This window comes from Taurulus bubalis (assembly GCF_910589615.1).
Source record: "Taurulus bubalis genome assembly, chromosome: 6".
In the NCBI taxonomy this organism is placed as follows: Eukaryota; Metazoa; Chordata; class Actinopteri; order Perciformes; family Cottidae; genus Taurulus; species Taurulus bubalis.
In genome coordinates, this window is record NC_136594.1 from 20,862,593 (window position 1) to 20,885,244 (window position 22,652).

A 22,652-nucleotide genomic window follows, 5' to 3' on the forward strand; every position below is an offset into this window, starting at 1 on the left:
CTCAACACAAATGAGCACACATCACAACAGCTTGAAATGAGCCAGTCTAATGCAGCAGTGCAGATGGATGCATGAAGGCCCGAGGCTATTGAAGCCATCAGTGCGATGCAGCCTTTAACAACACAGCAAGGAGTTGTTATTACGATGTTTACTACGGGAAGACAGACAGTTTGTTTCAGCTGCTGCAGATTGTCTGTCAGCTACATTAGTCATCACTGAAAAGATGATGAAATCTGCACAAATCAATACTTCCTCCCCAGTTTGGGCATCGGTTATTCATAGGTCGCCCTCCTCTCTGATAAAGCCATAGAAGTTGTTCCCTAATATTTTCCAAGCTTTGAATAGTTAGATATGTATTTGGCTGGTGTGTTGCCTACTATCAATGTGTCTTCACATTAAGGTTATGAACCATATGCATTAACTTGTATTACTCTGCCATCTTCTCTCGTTGCAGTCCAACCCAACCCGGCTGTGTTGATGGGAAACCCTATTCGGGCATTCTCACCACCCTTGGGTGGCACGCCAGCTGGCATGGGCAAGTCACCCAGCCCTGTTCAGAGGATAGATCCTCATACTGGCGCCAGTATCCTCTACGTCCCAGCTGTGTACGGTGGCAACATGGTCATGTCCATGCCCCTGCCTGTAAGTTTCCTGCCGCTGGTAACAAACTGGCTAAATATACAATCGCACACAAGTCTTATATTCTGATTACTAGCAAAGGATTTAATAAAAATAGTTTTTTTTTTTTTTTAATTAAATTATGTAAGATCTGCAAGAAAATGTGTAAAATATGTGCATATTTGGTCAAGGAACACATTTATAGAATATCATACAAATTTAGCAGCTAAGGTTAATAAATCTATAATCCTGCAATTACTGTATTCGCTTCAGTACTTTAGTATTGGTATTTAGTATATTTTTGTGGAATGTGATAATATATCATAGGTTTGCTCTTACAGAACAATCTAAACGGTGTAATAACTCCCCTTCTGCAATTAACTTTTTTCTCACTAATAGTATACCACAAGAGTCATATTACAAGAGTTATATTACCCAAATGCATTGAGTCTGGTTGTAAATTAATTCTCTGTTATTATGTAGCTCACTTCTGTATGTTACATGTGAAACAACATGACTACATTCAGCTATTTGGTTTCATGTGTTACTGTTTATTATTGTCATTATTGGTAATGTGCTGTCCAGAATCCACAGTGTGTGATTACCTCCCTCTCTTCTGTCACGGTGTCTTAATCAAAAATCTGTCAAACTGTGTTTTCTTCCTTAGTTGCCTTGGCCTGGTTACCAAAATCGATTCCCTGTGGACCCTCGCATCATGAACCACCCGGCAGCCATGGCCTACAACTTTAATCTGTTGCAGGCCCAGAATCGAGGCTCCCCCATCCCTTACAGCGGGGTGGCCCACCCCTCTCATCTAGGAATGGGCCAGCCCAGCCCGGACAAGGAGCTACAGGCAGACCCTATCAGAAATGGTGTGCCTCGACCAGCCAACATCACAAATGGCTTTAATTGTATTCCATCAAATAGAAAGAAGTGACTGTATGCAATGGCCAAAAATATGTCAATAACTTAGTTTTTTGTTTTTAACTTTATAGGTAAATTAGAAGGATGTCCAAAGTCAGAACAGAGCCGTCTTCAGACACCAGAGAGGAAAACCACCGACATGAAAGAAAAACAGGCAAGTTGTTGACATTTACGCGTTTCATTAACCTTACGCAACTTGTCTATGTTTTATGTAGAGCCACACGTCTTTGCTCATGGGGGTTGATTTGGTGTTTATTTGGTGCTCCAGGGAGAGCTAGACGCAGCCCAGAGCCGAAGTCTAGACTCGCAGCAAGACGGGCTTGTTGGATTTCCCAATGCGCTGCTCCATCGAAAAGATCCCTCAGCAGCCCAAAGACCCCTCAACTACCACCTTGCACCACCCAACCCAGCTTTCCCTCCACATCCTGCCAGTGGAAGAGCCTTCCCCCCACAGTATCCCATCTCCAGGCTTCCTTATCGGGTCAGCCAGCCTCAACACCCGGGGATGGCCCCACCAAGTCAGCAGCAGCAGCAGCAGCAGCTCAGCCCTGCCTACACTGGTGGTAGCCACAACGCTTCCTTCTTCATTGGCCCCATGCCCCCTCACAGGGCTATCCAGTCTCCCACTTTGGATGGACCGGAGCCTGGAGGGGTGGAAGAGATGAGCAGCTCCATTAGGACTCCAATGGGCCACCCAGGGGGGCACCACCCAGGCCTGTCGCAGCATAACAGGGTCAACAGCTTTGGTGAGGACGGACAGGATGGAAGTCTGGGAGATAGTTTGGGTAAGTGGATGCAAATCCTTAGAGCTAGAATGGGAAATGGTGATTTGTTTGTTTTTGCTACAGAGTTTCTTTTAATTAACGCAGAAGATCTCACTTTGCTAATGGCTATTTAGTCTAGACTTTCACAAAGTAATACAAATAGGAGTTCAATGTTTTTATATTTAGTTTGAAAATAGTTCATGTCCTGATAATCTGATTTATTTTCCAAGATTCTTTGTTTGATAAGAGACTAATCCGTAGCTGCCTTCGCCCACTCTATGAAGTTGTCACTTTCATGTTAGTGCTGTTTATTAAACTGATCAAGCAAGTGTTCTTCCCCAGTGAAGTCACTTATTTTCTAATGAGAATGTTAGTAGTTTGGTAGAATCTTAAATAATAACTGCTGAAAGCTGAATTGAGTTAACATGTTAACTCTGGATTGTTTATGAATCATATGGTATTCTAATATATAGAATACCATATGCATTTTATATATATATATATATATATATATATATATATATATATATATATATATATATAAAAATAAATAAATAAAAAATTGATGCAGTCAACCGATCACAACTAATCACACGGTTCTCCTTTTAGACCTCCAGGGTCCCTTGGCTCTAGAGGCCCTGAGCCAGCAGCAGCAGGCCGCCAGACTGGGCCAGTGGGGGGAGGCGCCAGGCCCTTTCCTTCAGGGCAGCGTCCCCTTCCCTCTGCCCCAGCAGCTTGCCCACCTTGCTCAACCTGGCATGGCTCGCTTCCCCCCTCAGCTGCTCCGAGCAGCTAGTTGGGGCCTTGGTGCCAATATCGAGGATGACACTGTTACTTCTGCTTCCACTGGACCACCTTTCACCAGGTTAGACTGAGCAACACGTTTAACGTTTGTTGGTTGCTCCTCAATTATTGTTAAACATGACGCAGAGTCCAGACGTAAAGAAATACATTTTCAATTCCCAGGTACCCAGGCCTCTTGAGAGAGATGCCCCCGCAGGAACAGCCTGAACCCAGGGATGCAGCTGAGATGCAGCCCCCACCTCAATCTCGTCTACTCCAGTACCGCCAGTCCCAGTCCCGTGCCTCAGGTGACCCTTCATCCTCTTTAGCTCCTACCCCCAATCATGCTGGCCCTTTCCCATCAGGACCATACCCCCATGACACCCTTAACGACAACCCTCTCAACAACCCAGCTCTGCAGCAGCACCCAGGAAACCCCCTGTATAATACTGGTAGCTACCCACATCAGCCACCAGCCCACTCTACCAGCACCCCTTCCTCCCAGGTCAAATACCTGCTGCAAGAGGCCCAGTGGCCTCATGGTGGAGCTGCGTCAGTGAGCCCACCACAACAGAACCACCTGTTGGGTAACCAGGGCCACGGCCTTCCTTATGGACTACCCATCATGGCTCACCCCAGCAGGCAGGAGCAAGTCCACCTGATGCAACTTCACCATCAACACCAGCAGCAGCAGCAGCAACAACAGCAGCAACAACAACAACAACAACAACAACAACAACAGCAGCAGCAGCAGCAACAACAACAACAACAACAACAGCAGCAGCAACAGCAGCAGCAGCAGCCGCCGCAGCAGCAACAACCACAACAAAGTCAAGGTCCAGCCCAGGAGTCCTACCATCCACTTTCCCCCAGAACAGCAGCAGCCACAGCCCTTCACAACGTAGATGAGGTAAGTTTATTAATTTATTTTTATTATTATTTGGATCTTTATCAAGTCATCTACATTATGTCACATGCTTCAGTGCAGGCTAAAACTACTTGAAAAATAGCTCTCGGAACTGTATTTATATTCATCAATCATCCATTCACATTGTGTGTTTGAAGGGACAAACTGTATGTCTGCAGTTCCCATAACATCCTGGATGGTGTTTTTTTGGTTCATATAGGAATGGCTCAAGTGCAAGCTTTGGGCCTGCCTTAGTATGGGCAACTTCTTCACCACTCTGTTTTGTTTCACAGCACTGTATCTTCATATGCAACTATTCAGAATGCATCAGGGAGAGAACATGTTTTATCCCTCTTCCTCCGTTTTTACCTGTCTGACATTTTCTGTAAAGGGGATACATTTGGCATCACCTGTTTTAACTCCTGTAAATGGTTTAATCTGTCTTCACACTCACACAGTTGTGAGCATTTTAATGGGACTAGCTGAGTCTGGCTTTTCTCAAATACTTACATCTGAATGTTAAAGAATAAAGATTTCAAAGTTCCTGGTAAAATCAAACCGGTCGATGCCACAGACGAATGTGGATAATTCACATCAAATCTCCCACATTTGATAGAGATGCAGAATTAATATTAAGATGTGTAGGTCAAATGCTGTTTCACCCTCCAAAGATAAGATGGGTTGCATGTGTGTCCAAGATAAACAGTTGATTGCTTGGCTTATGTTTATTAGTGCCAAGTATGATCTGACAAATGAGTAGGACCTGCACTAGAGGGACTAGTGATATTAATGCTGTGGTGCTTGGATCTTTACAAAACAAGTGAACAGTAATGATGCAAAATACAAACATTATTTGAGAAATAAATGCACAGAAGTACTTTCTCATTCATGTATGCACCAATCACTGAAGTGCTGTGATAAGATAATGTCGTGCTTGTTGTTTGTGGCCCTCTACTTCTTTAGGGCTGCAAGCCTCTTTTATTTTAAAGGTCATATTGCCCATCTCTTTGACTTAATATCTTACACTCACCTTTTTCTCTTCCTCGTCCCTTGTTGCTGTCTGTGCAGTATGAACCCAGAGGTCCAGGCCGGCCTCTCTATCAGCGTCGCATCTCTTCGAGCTACCCAGATGAATCGTCTCCAGCCAACGCCCACAATGCCCTGTCCCAACAGACCCAGCCCTGTGCGTCAGACCTCCAGGAGCACCCCCATCAGCACATACAGCACCATCAGCACCCACATGCACCCTACGGTTACCCCTCACATGACCTCTGGCCCAGTAATGGTGGGGGTCCCGGACAGTTCCAGAACATTCCATGTAACGGAGCCGGTACACTCACTCAGCACCGGGATCTTCTGGGTAAGCACCACCAAATATGCTGTTGTTAACCCTCTGAACCCAAAGCGGTGTTGGGAAATTTTTTTGCTCCTATCATGTGTTTCTCTCTGTGGCCTTGATTTTCACTTCAATATACAAGTCTTGCACCTCTGTCAGTCAACGTTTTTGGTTTTCAGAGAGTTTAAGCACTGTGATCTTTTAGACAGAGTTGTTTTGAAAACTTTGATATTCCATCCTGTTCCAGCTTCCAAGGCCCTTCGTCAGACAGAGGAGCAGGTGAAGGCTGAGGTCACAGCAGCACAGCAGGCGCACCCACACTCCCTCAACTCCCTTCAGCATCTTGGACAGTTTCCTCCTCTCATGCCCAATAACAAGCAGCAGCAGCAGCAGCAGCAGCAATTACAGCAGCAGCAGCAATTACAGCAGCAGCAGCAATTACAGCAGCAGCAGCAGCAGCAGCAACAGCAGCAGCAGCAACAGCAACAGCAGCAACAACAACAGCAGCAGCAGCCGCCGCCGCCGCCGCCACCACCACCACCGCCGCAGGCTCCTGCAGAGGCCAGCCAAGGGGCTCCAAATTTAAGCAAACCGCCGACCATGTCCTATGCCAGTGCCCTCCGTGCTCCACCCAAACCCCGAGCTGTTCGCCCCGAACAGGTCAAAAAGAACAGCGACCCTCTCTCCCTCTTGCAAGAGCTGAGTATTGGAAGTTCAAATGGTAGCAATGGGTACTATTCCTACTTTAAATGAGTGTCACCCCTCCCGCATATTAAGTAAGTGATGAAATATAAAACTAAACAAAAAAAGGAAAAACAGTTTCTAAAAACAAAAACAAAAATATATAGTGCAAAGTGCATTTACAAATTGTTTCTATCAGTAGGTTTGTTTTCTGCATTTTGTTTCATTTTAACTTTTTATTTGTAACGGTCATCTTTTCTCCTATTTCACATATCTGTGAAGAAAATAAGTATATATAATGAATGCATTACTGGTATATATACATACTCATTATGTATATATGAATATATACTTATATTATCTACACTTGTATATGTACGTAATGCTAAAAAAATAAAAGTTATAAAAAAATAATAAATATAAAAGAAAATAAAAAAAAAAAAGAGTTTGGTTGACCACTTAGCTACCTGCATATTTTTCCTAATTGAAGTTGGTTTCGTTGGTTACTAAATAAGTATGTTGAAGTTTTTATCATTTTGTATTCCTCAGTTTTGAGTGGACGTTACGTCTTGATTTTTCATACTACTGTAGTTGTGGTAACGGACAACAGCTAAGTGGTCGACTGACACAGAAACTACATGGAAACAGTGTATAGAAGTAGATCAAATTTCCTCTAATCTGTAAATATGAAGAAAATAAAAGACTGAATTGTATGCCACAGACATGTCCTTAAATTCCTGTATCATGCTAGCTTTTGCATTATGAATTATTTTCTGTTTGTTGGCTTCTGATCCTTAATTCTTAGACATCCTGGGAATAGCTGGGAATTATTCTTAGTGATTTAGTAGTAAATGTGATTATTTACTGTTTATTTACTAAAATAACGATACAAATATTGATTGCGTGTTTAACTTTTCACCAATTTCTCATCCGCAAAAAAAGATGGTGTGAAAATGTCAAAATAGAAGCAACCATGTCATTCCTCCTTTGTTTGTTTTAAGGATCAGAGAACATCAGACATCACAGTCTATGATAAGATTATCCCAAACTGCTTCGCTTGTGGCCGATGCTCAGTCATTTTATTTTATTTGATTGTATTTCTTTTCTTTGTCAGCAAAAGTCTTCAACACAGAAAATGTTTTAATTGTTGAGGATATGAAATGAGTTATTTTTTTGTCACTAATTGCTATTGAGCTTTTTTTTTTTGTTTTGAAAAAGGTTGCAGTACTCTGAAGGTTTGTGAAAGTGAGGAGAGAGTGGTGAGGTCAGTGATGTGTCATGATGGGTAAGTTGAAACTGAGGGTGTGATCAACACTGCCTGTCAGACGTTTTTGAACACGCTAAATGTAAGCATTTCTTTGGTTAAATCGGAAGTATATTGAAACTGTAGATCCGTAGTAAATACACATTAATAATACACTAGTGTTTGTGGCTTTTTATTTGATTGGATACGGCCTGGATCTTGGTCACAGAAGCATACTGTATTATCTATGCTCTTAACATACTGTTGGTCTCGCAGGTGTTTTGCAGTCAGACTTTCCCAGTTTCTAGAAAACTTTTCATAGTGGAAACCAGTTTGCCTAAAGACAATTTGCTGTTTTCTGAGTAAGTCAATATTCTAATGTCTGAATATTTTTGACCCATTTAATAGACCATAATCAAAAAGCTCACACAAAAGGGGATATTTGCTCCCAGTTCCAACAAGAGCATTGACCATACAAGTAGAAGTCAAAAGCATTTCCCGAATCCCTCATTTTTTTTCTGATTTTCATGGCATTTAAATCAAATGGATCCCTCATGCCTTTCAACACTGCTTGAGATTTAACCAAAAAAATAGCACCGTACAAGTATATGACAAGCTGTTCAAAGACGTGTGACTGTTAATGTGTCTGTTTTTTTCCGACTGTGCAAAATAAGAACAAATCGTTAATGACGTATGCACGTTGTTACTGGTCATTCAGACAATTACATTATTCACCTTTTTAGTCTGATCTGATTGATACGTTCATGTTAAAGTGGTAGATTAATCGCCTTCCCTTTTTAATTGACTTGGATAAAGCGCCAACTGTGCTTCACATTAGCAACGTCCACATTACTCTCCTCACACACAACGACACGATGAACACACCACGTGAACGTTCATGTTTGGGTTTCGGTCAGTGAGTTGCTTATTAGTTGAAATACAGACGCACAGCTTTCATGCTCATGAATTTCACTGCGAACATAGTTAAGCCTCGGTGATCTGAAGTACCTTGCAAGAAAAATATAAAAAGATGCCGATACTATATCTGCCAAGTTGTTCCCCTTTTGATGAAAGCAATACTGGAAACGGTCGTCCAGTGCTCGGTCCTGTTATATGTAATTCATTTTAATTGTTAAAACACCACTGCCCCATTTTCAAATTCCAACATCCTGCCGTTTCATGGCTTTCACCCGGCAGTTACACCGTTAAATCTTCTCCAACGTCACTTCCCCAGAAAGCCAGTGCCCCACAGCTAATAACTTAGATGTGTTTTTAACAGTCAGCGGCGAGCTTCATGGTTTTATTTGTGCGTTTTTTTTAAGTTTTGACATTGTAATTCAAAGGTCCAGATTTTCTGACTAGGCGGAGAACAACACATACTTGTAAATATGCATTTTCTAGGTATTTACAAACAAGAACTTTGGGATTTCCTCAATTTTGTAGAAGCTGTTCAAAGAAGAGGTATGCCCTTTTTAATTATGCAAATTCACAAAAAAATAATAATTCTAAAAATGGACAACAACCTAGTTGATAGTTGCGACATCTGGTTGACAACTTTGTAGATTTTTTTTTTTTCTTTTACTTAAGACTGTGTCTGGCTGATTTGACAAAGAGGAGAACTTCTGTTGCAGCTGTTATAAGATGACTTATTTCACTGTACAATACATATTTTTAAGTATATGTTGCTGGATTTGTCCTGTTCTGTTATCTCACCGCTGTACAACAATCAACATGGTTTTGTTTTTGTTTTTTAATGTGACGTTTTTTTTCTTCTTTTCATGCATGTTGAGATGACCTGGCTGGTTTTTATCCCTGTTTTTATCAGTTTGTATTGATTTGTGGATGGAAAAAAATAAGAAAAAAGAAAAAAAAACTTTTGTTCAACCTACAGAATCAAATTTTGGTATATTATTTGATGTGTACAATAACTTGTGACATTATCAACAAAACTATTATAATATTTTACTAACATGTCAATCAAATATGTAATGGTTATGTAAGTTCTTTTTTTCTGCAGTTACTTAGCAGGGCTAAAGCTGAGGTTGCTCCCTGTTGTGTTGTATTTACGACGCTTTGGACGTGTTTGTTTGGGGGGATCACCTCTCCCCAAAGCAGTCGTTGGCTAATCTCTGAAGTTGTGCAATACTAATATTTCACCGCTTCTTCACTTGTATTTATTTTTGAGGCAGAAGAGATTGAGCCAAAGACATTTTAAAGGGATTTTATTTACAAATCTTTATCATTGCCGATTTTTTTTTTCATGGCTTTATTTTTTGTCCTTTTTTTGTTTGTTTCCAAAATTTAGTTTTGACAGGATCTTAGCAATGAAATAAAGTTCAACCTCCTAACATATATCATCTTTTAAACAAATTCTGTGTTTCCTTTTTAAAGAAAACAAAGCGAAACCAACGCCTGTGTGCGCGCGGCACACGGAAAGGGAGCAACCTCTTGCCCAGCCAGTAGAGAGCACTGTGTTCAGCCTTCTATAAACGCCACATCTCTTCCTGTTATCTGTTTGCTCTCCTCTGTTCCTCCCTCGCTGCAGTGAATCAATGGCACACCTGTTCCCCCAGCCTCCCATTCCCATTGGTTCCTCCCTCGTGGGTACAAAATAATGAATAGATCTGTTTTACTCTTCTTCATTTCAATTGGTGGTGGTTATAATAAAGGATTTAGACTGTGTTTCAAAAGTTTATTTTCTTTTTTATTTGTTTCTCTATTAAAGTGTTTTTATTGAAACCGCTCGAGTTCTTCTTTTTGTGTTCATCCTCTGCGTTATACTGTCGTACTATAGAGCAGCCTGTGTGCCTATTGAATACCAGCAGGGCCACAGGAATGATTAGGGCTTTGAAGTTCATTAACTCAACATCAAAGGGTTCCACTATCTTCCTAGTAAATGGTCAGTGTCGACAGCAGCAGCAGCGTCTCCTGTGTAATAACCTGGCTCGTAGGTTGTGACGAAAGAAGGGAAATGTGAACAGCTGTACTAGGAAGATTAAATGTATGGACAGAATTTGCAAAGAAATACGCTAACTCAATGTATGAAATGGTCAGTCAGTAGTGTCAGTTAGTGGATGTATGAAAGGGTGGAGCTAAAAGCCACAAAAAGAAGTGCAAGGAGAGCCGGTGACGGAGAGGAGCGTCTGGTCCTGGAATGACCAGGTGCGTCCTATTGGACTAATTGTGTCCGCCTGCCAGGACCTGAAGGGAGAGCGAAGCGCTTCGCTCCTCTTCGCTCCTCTTCGCTCCTTTTGTCTTTGATACACGGAAGCAAAGGAAACTAAAGACACAAAACAATCTCATACAAAAAAAAATTCCAAAGCTTATCAAGATTTAATTTTGCTTACAAAGATATGGCACATTTCAAACACACCTACACAGACTACACTGCTATCAAAACTGTTTAATTTGATGCCAAATTAAAAGAAAAAGACTAAAACATAAGGACTAAGAATATAGAAATTCACTACTTTTACGTACATTTTTTTTCTTTTTGTTTCACTTGTTTTGTTTAGCTAAAAGATATCAGAAAAGTCAAAAGAAATGTAATTAGAAATAAAATAAATGGACTTTAGCCATAAACAACCTCATAAAATGGACGTTTTGCACAAAAGGTTTAAATGCTTATACCCGGGACAGTGGCTGTTTCATACAGTAGGTGATGCTGAGCAAAGTAAAACAAATGTCTGGTTGAGTGTGTCTCAGGACAGCCACATTACTACACAACTTCCAGACCATACAGGGTCCTGTCAAGAAAAATCACACTTAACATGAAATTTCACCGCAATTAGATAAACTGCAACCTTGTGAAAATGTGAAGTAAAAAATGTCCCGGTAATGTTACACTCCACCTCAGAAAAGGTGTGTAGCATTGATCTGGTTTTATATACAATACAATATATGTACTATATTCTATTTGGTGTGAAGGCTCGGTAAGATAAACCATTTTGCCGCGTGTTTCTAACGGGTCATGATGACTCATAAAAACGAACAGAGAATTATTTGTATCAGTTTGGTTTGGAAGCTGTCAACCAAAAGTAAAAGGCCTTGTATGTGCACCTGCTAGAGCTGAACCTTTTCCAACATGCAGACCGTGTGGGTGTTTAGCATTCAGCCGGCCACATGAACAACCCTGCTCTCTGCTCGTCTTTGCCTGAAATCCGTCATCTTTAAAGGCTCTTTGTAAATCTTAGAAATATGAAATGTACATTTGAATGTACTTCTCTTACTTAATTTAATATTTCTTGGAAGTAAATGATTCCTTGAGCGATCCCAAACAAAATTCCACAGATGACCAATAGATATATACAATATATCATACATAATGCAGTACATAAAATCAAAAAAAGCTCACTACTGTAGATGACAGGCCATAACTGTATGAACTATAATCTCAAAATGTGAATGAATCTAACGTAAACCTAACCCCTATAACATATTTGGGAGACCAAACCAGACCATGTCACATAACAGTGACATTTGTGAAAACGATTTTGAATCAGCCAATGGGAAAACAGAAGTAGAAGAGCTGTCACTGAGACGTTAGTTGTTTCTAGGACTCGGGTCATTTGAGCTCTGATCTCCAACACGAACCATAGCGAAGAAGGTGCTGCAGGGGACTCCCTTATTTCTCACTCTGGGTGAGCATCTTGGCTACGATCCATCCACGCCCAAACCAGTTTCTGTCATCTTGCCGTTACTCTTTTATTTCCAGCTCTTGTTCTTTGAAATGAATCTATACTCAAATCTGTCTTCAAACCAAAAAGACAGTCACTCATCCTGCATTCGTCTCGTCCGCCTAACGATCACTCCACTTGATCCGCATCGGCGTCCATGCAAGTCTCCCATGGGTTCCTGGGCATCTGGGGCATGGAGAGGAGCAGGAGGGCGATGCCGGTGAGGAAGAGGAGGACAAAGCCGGCGCAGGCACAAGCGAAGGACCAGGCGTAGTAGTACTCGATCCAGATGGTGTCCTCGCTCTCGATCATGCGTTTGACCGACTGGCGCATCACTTCCAGCGAGATGAAGGCACAGAGGCCTGGGATGGAGAGAGAGGGGACATGAGTTGGGTAGCACAGCTCTCATCACATGACAAAAGATGTGACCATGAAGGCAAAGTGACATTGACATTTGGTTGGCACACAGCACTCACCTGCAAATGCAAAGAACATGCCAGCAGGTTTGAGGAGGTAGTCTCTTCCTTTGCCTTTACCGGTACAGGATCCGACCAAGCACAGAGACCCAAAGATCATGAAGGCGAGGCTGAAGATGGAGATGGCGGCGGCCGAGATGTTGTACTCTGGAGAGAAAGAGACCAAGAGTGTTGACACGATGAATTTCCTTCACAATCCAATGGCATATCTTAAAGAGTGGCCTTCTTGTTCTATATTTTTCTTATTGTGAACAAATCCAATTAAAAAACATACAAGAACGCAGTGGTTCATCCCCTGAGACTGTGACACCCAAGCTGTTAAGTTCCTGCTGAAGACATAGAAAAATCATAGATGTATAGTTAAAAAAACAAAAGTTGTTTCCTAAAACAGTTTGGAGAAAACAAAATTCAAACAGGAGTAAACAGTGCATTTGTTCAGGAAAATGTTTCATGGTAATGATAGAACGTGTCACCCAGTGCAACAGTGTGTCTCATTCATGTGTTTTTTCTAATAGTTTTTGGCCAACAATGGAGCTCAATGGCACAGAGGAGGCTTCAGCTACGCAGGCAATAACTCATTCTTGTTGGTTTTGGTCGTTTCATGGAATTTGTTGACTTTAAATAGAATTTTACAAGACTCGCTATTAAGTCAATACTCTTTCATTCAAGATACAAATATGCTATATGATTGTAATTTGTTTACAGATAAGGGGTGTCTCCGTAACAGGGAACCGCAGCTCGCTTGTTTTCCCCGATCAGAGAGGTGGATGGGATAGGAGGCCTTTGATCTGCCGCCTGTTTGCCTGTGAACCATGCCCAGGGGAGAGGCCCTCCTTTGGGGGAGAGAGCCTTCATCTTCTGCTGGCTAGGGAGGATGAGCCACACCCTGAACACACTGTGTTCATAACAAAGTTTATCAAAAGCCAGAGCAAGGGAGACATCAAAGGATACCAGTGTTTCAGTCATACGGGGCTCATTCCATCAGACCTCTTTTCTCAGAAACACAAGGTCGGCAAGTAAAACAGTCTGTAGTGGCGTAGTTAGGGGAAATTAAAAAAAGGCTTCACTCAGGCCAAAAGGCGTGTGGGTTTGAGGTCACAGTATTGAAGAATATGTGTTGATTGTGTGTGTGTCTACATGTGTAAGCAAGTATGTATATATGTTGGTTATTGTATATGTTTGTGGGATTATTTATGCGTGAATAGGCATGTGCATGTGTTGCTTTTCTTTATGTATGTAGAGAGATTTAATAAGGCATTTTTGTATTTGTTTTATTTGTTTTAGTTCACTTTCTTGACCAGATCTGGCACGGGAAAGGATGAAGAAGACAGTTCTCCAAAAGAAGATGACACAATCAAGTTTATGCAGACATTTTGCTCAGTTTAGCTATGTTTGGAAAAGACACAGAGAACCACCAAATGCTATACCTCCAGCATCAACTTGCAAGAATTTCATTACAGTCGATTTTTTGTGTGTGCCTGTGGTGACATACATCTACTATCCTCATTCAACCATATGCACCATTATGGTAGGCCTATTGCCAAATGGCTCAGTCAAGAGTGAATAACACTACAGGGAACTTAGGTCAGTCCTGCAATCATTCCAGTAACCGTACAGTGTTACTCCCAGCGGCGGCGTGTGTGTGTGTGTGTGTGTGTGTGTCTGTGTGTGTGTGTGTCTGTGTGTGTGTGTGTGTGTGTGTGTGTGTCTGTGTGTGTGTGTGTGTGTGTTAGAGGATGGCGTAGGGGTACCTATGTATTATTGCATTAGCATCTCTGAGTTTAGGATGTGGGGGTGTGGACAACTTCATACACAAGACTATTCACATTTACACCCCAGTAATTGAGTGTGACAGTGCTCCGCATGAGCTCGACCCAAACGCACATTACATGGGAGGGCTGTCATACAACATGCGCTGGCTGTACGGTCACAGCTGTAACAGGGTCACACTGGAGGGAGAAAGATGGAGAGAATGGGGCGCTGGAACAAACACACACGGCTCTAAAACGACAGTATTCGCTGCTCCTGAGGAGCCATGTGTGAAACACTATCAGCCTTGTGTCAGCACACAACGGCTGTGACTGGAAAAGAATCGGACAATACGATACGTATTTGAGAGATATTGCGATTTAAAAACAATCTAATTTTAGAAAAACAATTGTATCAATTGCATCAGTATTTTCTTACAGTATGTGACGTAGCGGGATGCTAATGAGCATCATAGGGGAAGCAAACTGTTTTCAAAAAGTATTGATAAAAAGGTCTGAGGAACACTGTAGAAAAACATCTCTCACATGCAATGCAGTGCTAGTGTATTGTGTATATGGGCTCTGTTGTTGCATAAAGTGATATAAAATGTATGAGCACATTTACTTTTAGCTAATTGGACAAAGGGTTGGGAAACGATGAAGGAAAATCGAATTGCCTTTCACCCACATTCATTGACAGCTGGTCCAATACACCTGCTGTGACACCAATAACTGTTCTGAGGTCAGTAGTGAAACATGAGTGGGAATCTGAAACGCAGATCAGAGCAGCAGCAGCAGCAGGTGAGGTCAGTTGGGAATATGTGATGAAACCAGTTTGATGTTCAACTTCACACAAACTGGGAAATCCTAATGTTCCAAGGAACATATTTCAAAATGAATTCACAAAAGAATCTCTCCCTTTTTCATGTTTAGACAGGATGGCATGAAAGTAACCTCGATAGGGGAACAATGACAGAGACCTACCTTTTTGTGTTTTGTATTCAAATATCTCGGCATCCAGCCCTGGAGTGAAGTGTCTGAAGTATGTGCAGTTTTCCTCTGTGAAGAGAAAGAAAAATAGGATTTAGTTCAAATTTACATCGACATCAAATGATTTTTTGGCCCTCTGAGGCAACACAACAAGGTGTAAACACAACAATAGTATATACATTATGTAGGTTATCACCACATAGATGGCAGCTTCCCATTTACACAGCAGACATTTCTATTTTTTTGAAATCACATTTGTGGTTAAGTAAAATATTTAACATCAACTCTAGAGAGAAATATCTGTCTTTTCAGCTGCTAAGTGCTTCACTACATTCACAAGCTAGCAGAGAACTGTATCTGCATGCAGTGTGGTGTTGGGCTTTAATGTGGGTTTTTAAAGCTTTCTTGTCTTCTTTGAAAACAGCTTCTTGCTGCCACAAAAGGGGTTAATGAGGAGAGTGAAAGAGAAAGTTGCAGGCCTTAAAACCAAAACAATGAGCTGAAAAAAGCAAAAAAAAAAGCTCTTTAATTCATATATAATCCTCTGTGGCTTTGTCACCATGTGCCTCTCACATTACATAGTCATTTGGTCTGATATGGATTTGAATGAACTGTTCTTTGATGTATTTTATTGAAAAGGTTTGGCCTTGTCTCATGAATTTGCATGACATTAAATTGAAATGTCTTCATATGCAAATACATGCTAAATTAGTAAAAAGTGAGGGAACCGACATGAAAAGGTCATGTAGCCGAGATATGACTAATAGTTCATTAGTTGATTAAAATGGCACCGTGATGAAAGTCTTTAACTGCTTTTAACTCTGACAACCACATTGCCCGTTCTCTAAATATCTCACGTTGTTGACTAAAATCATTTTTTAAATCCAAACCAAGTTGCTTAAATTCAACCATATTGCCGTTGCTGGAAAATAAACCAAGTCTTTATCACAATTGTCATGTTATGAACATCTTTTTGTCTAGTTTTGCTGTAAACCCGACCCCTAGTCTGTGTTTTAGAATGAATTTCTATTTCCCTTAAATAATCTCTAAATAATCTAATATTGTGTTTCGGGCCGCGTCTTCTTTCTTTTCTGAACCACTAAACGCTTTCACATTTCTATTCAATCATAAATAAATGATGGATAGATTGAGTTCACCACACACACAGTACTTTTGCACCATAAGTATCAGATGAAGATTTAAACACCTATCATCACAGATGGACACTACCAGGATAATATTAGCACTAAAATGGTTCTGAGATGGCGTGCAGACCCTGTTCTGCTTCGTGTCGGCTGCCTGTCAAAATAAAAATGTCGACAACAGACATCACAATCATTTTTTTCTTGAGCGGACAAGGTGTTAAACCTTGGGGATTTGCACAAATAAAGCCAGGCCGCTTTATGTGGACACAGGTTTAGTAGAGTAAACATTCTTAGAGGTTTAGCCAAGAGTTAAAAAAAGAAAAGAAAACATGCTTAGTTCATACCACATACTTCTTGTGTGGGGCATGCCTAAAAGTAGAGGATCAAGTGCAGGGAGGCAACATCTGAGGCTTCACTTCGTGTCATGCGTGTTTCTGAAAGCTGGAGAATTTCTTGGCATTAAAAAGAAATAACTCGTGGGTTCGGATGATCATATGTGTAGAAGGACATCTACATCTACTCATGCAGAGTCAAGTGCACATCAATGATCTCGCTTATGCTGTGAGGTCTCCACTCACACAAATGTCCTTAATCCCTTTTTACTGACAGCTTCACCATAGGACATCGGTGAAAGGCTTTCATGCCGAATTATGCAGCACTGCGCGGAATCGCATAATGGTTAAAGCTCGGCGACCCGTGCTGGGCTGGTAGGAAATGTTCCTATGTCCCCTGTTAACCATGAAAATAAGCAAAATGGGATGTCAGATGGTTTTTACCAGGAAGCAGCAGAGTCAATTGATATAAATTGCAAAAAAAATAAAACTCTGAGTCATATTTTTTCAAAGCCAAGGCAACATGTTTACAAAGATCTTCTTTAGAATTACAAGCTTTTAAAGCTGCCGCCAACACAATACAGCACACACATACAAAAATAAATGTTTTTATGAATGAGTAAAAACTCATTGACTTATGACACAGAGGTAGTTACTAAGCAACACGCTCCACAGTTTTCACTGTAGAAGGCACATATGGAAGAGGGGTGGGTGGGATAGAGGCAATAGTTGTACTTCTGAGCCTGACCTTATGTTGAAGAGAGGCTGAAAAATATCTTTGAACTTCACTAATTTCCCAACATTTTTATATTATAGAAATATGGTTTCATCTGTATGTCTTTTTAGGTCCAAGGTTGAAAAGCAGAAGCACTGCCAGCAGGCCGAGTGTCTCATCATTCACTAAACACATATCTGGTTTGTTGTACATGTTGAAGTGGAGCCACTCAGCGTTCAATACGCCTCGGAGTGGATGCTTTGAGCTCATTATCTGTTTCAAGCAGCTTTATTCCAACACATGACTCAATGTTTGTTGCCTGATTACACCTTTTTGTACCATTTTCACAGCTCAAAGCGTCAATGAGGAGCTGCTGAGAACAAATATATCTGCGCGCGCAAATGGCGTACACACACTGACACGCACTGCTGCACCACCACTTGTGTCTGGTCCTTTTCATGCTAGGCTCTGCTGACAACTCTTGTTCCTAATAGGGTCATTCGTCATCTTTCCAAAGATCAGTTGAGGACATCGGATTAGCAGCATTTCTGCACAACGTAGATCACACTTTATATAGCTTTGGTGTGAGCTGGCTATTCATTTAGTCAACGGCGAAAGCTATGAATGGCTGAGACCTCTGATCCCTGGTGTTTGTTTTGGTTGATCTATTTGGGTGTCGTTGCCTTCCTCATTCTTAGGTTCATCAGCAAAGACAAGTGTTGACAACTCCAGTTATGTTTCTGGGTTAACACAAGTGTACATGTCATTTAAAAAATGTCTACATTTCTTACAATTTCTCCTCATTTTACTTCCAATATCTGTCAGGTTCTGTTAATTTGATCACATTGGAGCTTTGATTCAGCCAAACATAAATAAATGTGTAGGCATCCCTTGCAGTTCTCTGTTTCCATATATGAAGCCTATCCCTTGGTTATTAGGAAATTTGAGTGCCTATGCGAAATACCAGTGGTACCACCTTTTTTTTTAACTATCCATCCCATGCCGGGGCATGTAAAGTAATTTGAGTGACTGCACGGAGATGTCAAGCTGCAAGGAGGGTCTCAGGTGGGAACAGTTTGGTGGGACAGCAGGCCTTAAAGCTATGCCGGACCGATCCATGCGGCCCCGTCACTCAGAAGGCCGCTGAACTTGGCGTGCACACATTACCCCTCGTGGTCTCCACCCAAGACAGCTGAAAATGTATGTGGCAATTTATTTATAACCACGAGTGCTTGCTAAGCAGTTCACAAAATCACACCCTTTCTCTTCCTGGAATCATGGTTAAAACATTAAAGCTCTGTATGCTGTGGCAAGGAGGAGCATCGTAACATATCTGATGTTTCTTATTTACAGCTCACAGCTCAGAGCATCTCAAACTAAAATAGCCTTCAGGTACATTTTGGCTCAGATGAAACTTTCTTTCTTTGAGCTGAAACGACATACAGTGGGATATAAGTCTGCTTTATACGCATAACAGTTTTCCTGAGAACGTCTCACCATCTGTGCTTTGTCAGCAGTAGACCTGAACAACCACTCAGGCCATATTTTCCAGATGAGTGTGTCGTCGTGGGGACCTCCTCACATACTGTTTAGGTCCTGCTTTGGATCAGAGGTTGACACCTCTCTGAAGACGTGTGGCTATGATAAACAATAAAGTTCCTGTCCAAATACAGATATTGGGCCGGGAGAAGCCCCTCGAGGCTGATGGATTTACTCGCTTCCTAAATAAAGTCTGCACCGGTGGTCATCACAAATCGCACGTAATGTTGAAGACATGAAGGCCATTTCTTAGGAGCAAGTGGCTTGACCAAATGTTCTGGCTCTAATTATAAACTCACTTTCCAAATATTTAAAGATCACAACTGTCAGTACGTATGTATGCATGCATGTATGTATGTGCAGATAAAGGCTCTAGTAGGATTTGCCACTTGTATTTACAATCTGATACATTCCCACCATGCCTTGGTGGGCTGAGCTGATTTAGTATATTCAGCACATGCCTGTCATGTCTGCATCGATGAAGCGCCCTCAGACATTTCATCTGCTTCTGGAATGGCCCTGCAGGGCAGACTGTGTCTGGGATTCCCCAAAGTCTAACAGCTGCCATCAGTTGGGATATATTTTGGGAGTTTCTCTCCGCCTTGTGAGTTGGACACATTTTGGGGGAAGTTCCAGGCTAATTTACATAAAGCGGCATGCATGGTCAGGTACCAAGCAACGGTCAGATAAGGGTTTCTTAGCTAGCGGTCACTTTGCCAGTGTGGTTCAACAGATGAGCGACTCTGCCCACAACTCATTGAGATAAGAGTCCCTGCTAGTCAGCAGCTGCTGGACACTGTTTACACCAATTTCATTTAATTACAATCATGAAGGGCTGTGGTGGAAGTGTTTAGATCCTTTCCTTGAATTTAAGTAACACCACAACCTACTCCATTTAATTATTGTATCCCAAAGTACTGTTGTCCGCTCGCCCCTTTCACAGTGTTGTACTGTGCAATCAGTACTGAAATGTGTTTTAATTATTTCATACTTTAAATCTATAGTTGAGTTAGTAGAATAATCCTCAATACTTCCCCCTGACGCGTAGAGGAGTAGAGGTATGAAGTAATATAAAATTGAAAGATATATGTAATTTGAGACTAAAAATAGAAAATAGTATTTTAACACAGAACCCGTTCATTATTTTGAATTTTATGAGGAGTGGGACCTGTAAGATAAATTGTTACCAATTAAAGTACAAGTACCTCAAATTGTGTATTTAAATACAGTGTGTTCAAGCTATTTTAATGTAAGTTTCCTGAATATGTTCCATAGACTGTCTGCATATGTCAGGTACTGGTTCCCATGTTGTATGGAGAATCAACTGGCAAACTGGATTTCAAGAATAACAACAGAGAGGAGACACCAACCAGTAAAATCAGCTGTTGTGGTGTTTGCTTACTGCAGCCCCATGGCACTCTGCCTCGTTCTTGGCCATCACTGGTTGATGTCAAATATTTATGTGGGCACATTTACTATTAAATGTGGGCTGCATTTCAACACTACTGATGAATGACAATGGAAAACATCTAATTATGTATTAATTCATTATTTACCATGTTTCAGCTGAAAAAAGTTGAGCACAATATGGATCATGCATGGATCTTTCTTCCATTTCACAAGGAAGTTTATGGAAGTTTAAAATGTCATGTGCCCTATCAAGTGATCCTGCATTAGAGCCTATTCTTAGAAGCTCCCCACCTCAGAGCTGTGGGCTGGATTGCATAGAGGCGCCTCACAGTACAGACATACAGTATTGATACAGTATTGTCATTTCATCTGCCAGATGCAGAAGGTTTTTGCTCCAATAATCTCTTACCTCCAGGCAGGCTGATGGGGCCGCAGCCATGCCCCTGCATGTAGTTTTCCGAGCTGATGTAGATGTGCTTCTTGCAGATCCTCCACAGGCCGAAGTGGGCCGCCTCGCAGGTCTGATTGACTTTATCCACCCGCGGGCTGAGCACGGCCCAGTGGTCCGTTACCACCGCGGTGAACATGCATGCCATACCCACTAGTAGCACGAAGATTGCAATCTTTATCTTTGTGCGCTTGTGCATGTTTCCAGGTGGGGAGATTTCAGTTCAGTGAATCTTCTTCCCCTGATATGAACAAAAGAAGTGTAATGTGAACACACTGGTCTTTGTCCCAGGGGATTCTTTCCTCAGTGACAGCAGCAAGATTCCAACAAAGTCTCTTCTCCTTTTCTCTCTCCGCCTGAGACGAGTGTCTTCTCTCCCTCTGTTGCAGATCTGTGCCTCTGGTTCGAAGGGAAAGGGGCCAGACTGCTCTGTCCTAGTTACAAGTCCCCTTTTCCCGACTCACTATGAGTTGCTGTACAACTGTGGGGCTGCAAGTTTAGACTTACAGCTGTTGAGGAAGATCAAGAAAGTTGATGACCAAACTAAATGGCTGTCATTGTGGGCAATGGGCCTGTAGAGGATGCTGCATGTGTTGGGAGCTGTTTTATGGGTGGGGGATGCTATAAATGTGACTAGTGAGTCAAGTTGTCAGGCTGTCTGCATATCTCGTTGCAGTGTCAGTAAGTGGAGATGTGTAACGCGCCACAATAAGTGGACTCACATAAACAGTTCTGTTATCCATATGAACATGCAGCTTTCAACATGGACCTTTCAGTATTGTGAGAATAGTCTCCCGTCTTTTCGCTCTCTGCCTCACTTTGACACAGCCTTGGTGTGGATTTGTCTCTGTAAACTATTTATTGTATAAGGAGAAAGAGGAGGTTACTGTTTACTGTTTATAAAAAGCTGCAGCAAGGCGCCCGCTGTCAAGCACAGTTTCCCTGATGGATGTCAGGATGCTCACATAACACTGGTACTTACAGTCCAGGGACCAACTGTTTCTTAATTGAGGAATTAGGAATCAGTTGGTCCGTGGACTATAAATCACTCTACAGTGATAAAATGATTCTTTAACATTTCTTCACATATGTGAATCAGAATGAGTTTAAAACGTGAAATCAGTGAGGAGGGCATTCATCTGCTGACTGATGTCCTTCTGAGAAAGTTAAAATAATATTTTCCTCCAACAACATACAGTTTAATATGTTGTTGGAGGAAAATATTATTTTATATTATATGGAGGATATTATTGGAGGAAAGTATTATTTGTACTGAGGAGCATAAGTGTTAGAAGAAAAACGTATTTACTCTTAATTAGTGCTGTATTAATGTTACCTTCAGAATCATTTAGAAGGTTCATTAGTTAGTTGTATTATTAATAAAGCCAGTGACTCCTCTCTCTCATGTTAAATACTTACACACATCCTTGGCTGGTCATCTGATAGAGTCATGAGATTGAAGTATCAGTATGTCTTTGTTTAGGAACACTTGTAGCCTTGTAACTTTGGCCCTGACCAACCAAGTTATCGGATGACAGGCTCATGATAGAGCCATGAAGACGTCAGGTGGCCCTCTGTGTATTGATAAACATATGTATTTGAGAAGGTAGTCCTTCGTTCCTTCTGAGAGCAGTCTAGAAAGTACAATCTGTATACCATTTTGTGATTCTGACTCTGCTCCTTCTTCGAAAAATAAATGTTCTTGATTTAATGATTTTACTTCGTGGTGTCGAGTGTTTTCTACAGCAGGTAACGACTTCAATCTGCCTTTTTCACAGACGACGTGTTAACTTATCACAGTAAGATGATGAAATGTATGATGGCTGAATTCCATTTATCTGCTTCAGTTGCAGGTCCCTGGTATTGTTCGTGCACGCTCACAGTCCCTCTCACTGAAACGCTTGAAGAGAACACAGC

The 22,652-nt window shown here is 41.4% G+C and overlaps 2 protein-coding genes across 2 annotated transcripts in view; one reads left to right on the forward strand and one right to left on the reverse strand.

The window, feature by feature from the left end:
- The window catches only part of helz (helicase with zinc finger), a gene marked incomplete at its 5' end in the record, with an annotated part of 37,632 nt that extends 30,510 nt beyond the window's left edge, over positions 1–7,122 (forward strand). Inside the window, 8 exons of the mRNA XM_079219845.1 lie at positions 455–642; positions 1,286–1,490; positions 1,614–1,696; positions 1,811–2,327; positions 2,916–3,171; positions 3,273–3,999; positions 5,065–5,356; positions 5,580–7,122. Of these exons, the coding sequence (XP_079075971.1) occupies positions 455–642; positions 1,286–1,490; positions 1,614–1,696; positions 1,811–2,327; positions 2,916–3,171; positions 3,273–3,999; positions 5,065–5,356; positions 5,580–6,085 (2,774 nt within the window). The 3' untranslated portion in view covers positions 6,086–7,122. The remainder of the gene's footprint in view (positions 1–454; positions 643–1,285; positions 1,491–1,613; positions 1,697–1,810; positions 2,328–2,915; positions 3,172–3,272; positions 4,000–5,064; positions 5,357–5,579) is intronic.
- A 3,448-nt stretch (positions 7,123–10,570) lies between these two features.
- On the reverse strand, positions 10,571–21,071 carry LOC306738450 (voltage-dependent calcium channel gamma-1 subunit-like). The gene is made up of 4 exons (XM_079220300.1): positions 20,697–21,071; positions 15,141–15,215; positions 12,409–12,555; positions 10,571–12,294 (listed from the first exon to the last, which is right to left on the reverse strand). Exons 1-4 carry the CDS (start codon positions 20,932–20,934, stop codon positions 12,062–12,064), a joined length of 693 nt encoding a protein of 230 aa, XP_079076426.1. The 5' UTR covers positions 20,935–21,071; the 3' UTR covers positions 10,571–12,061.
- Positions 21,072–22,652: the final 1,581 nt, after the last annotated feature.

What these genes read in the sequence shown, in the direction of transcription:
- LOC306738450 (XM_079220300.1), bottom strand. Translation starts at nt 20,934, where the DNA reads ATGCACAAGCGCACAAAGATAAAGATTGCAATCTTCGTGCTACTAGTG. An exon ending in CCCCATCAGCCTGCCTGGAG is followed by an intron (nt 15,216 to 20,696) that starts GTAAGAGATTAT and finishes TTCTCTTCACAG; the next exon opens with AGGAAAACTGCACATACTTC. An exon ending in CATGTTCTTTGCATTTGCAG is followed by an intron (nt 12,295 to 12,408) that starts GTGAGTGCTGTG and finishes TCTCCATCCCAG; the next exon opens with GCCTCTGTGCCTTCATCTCG.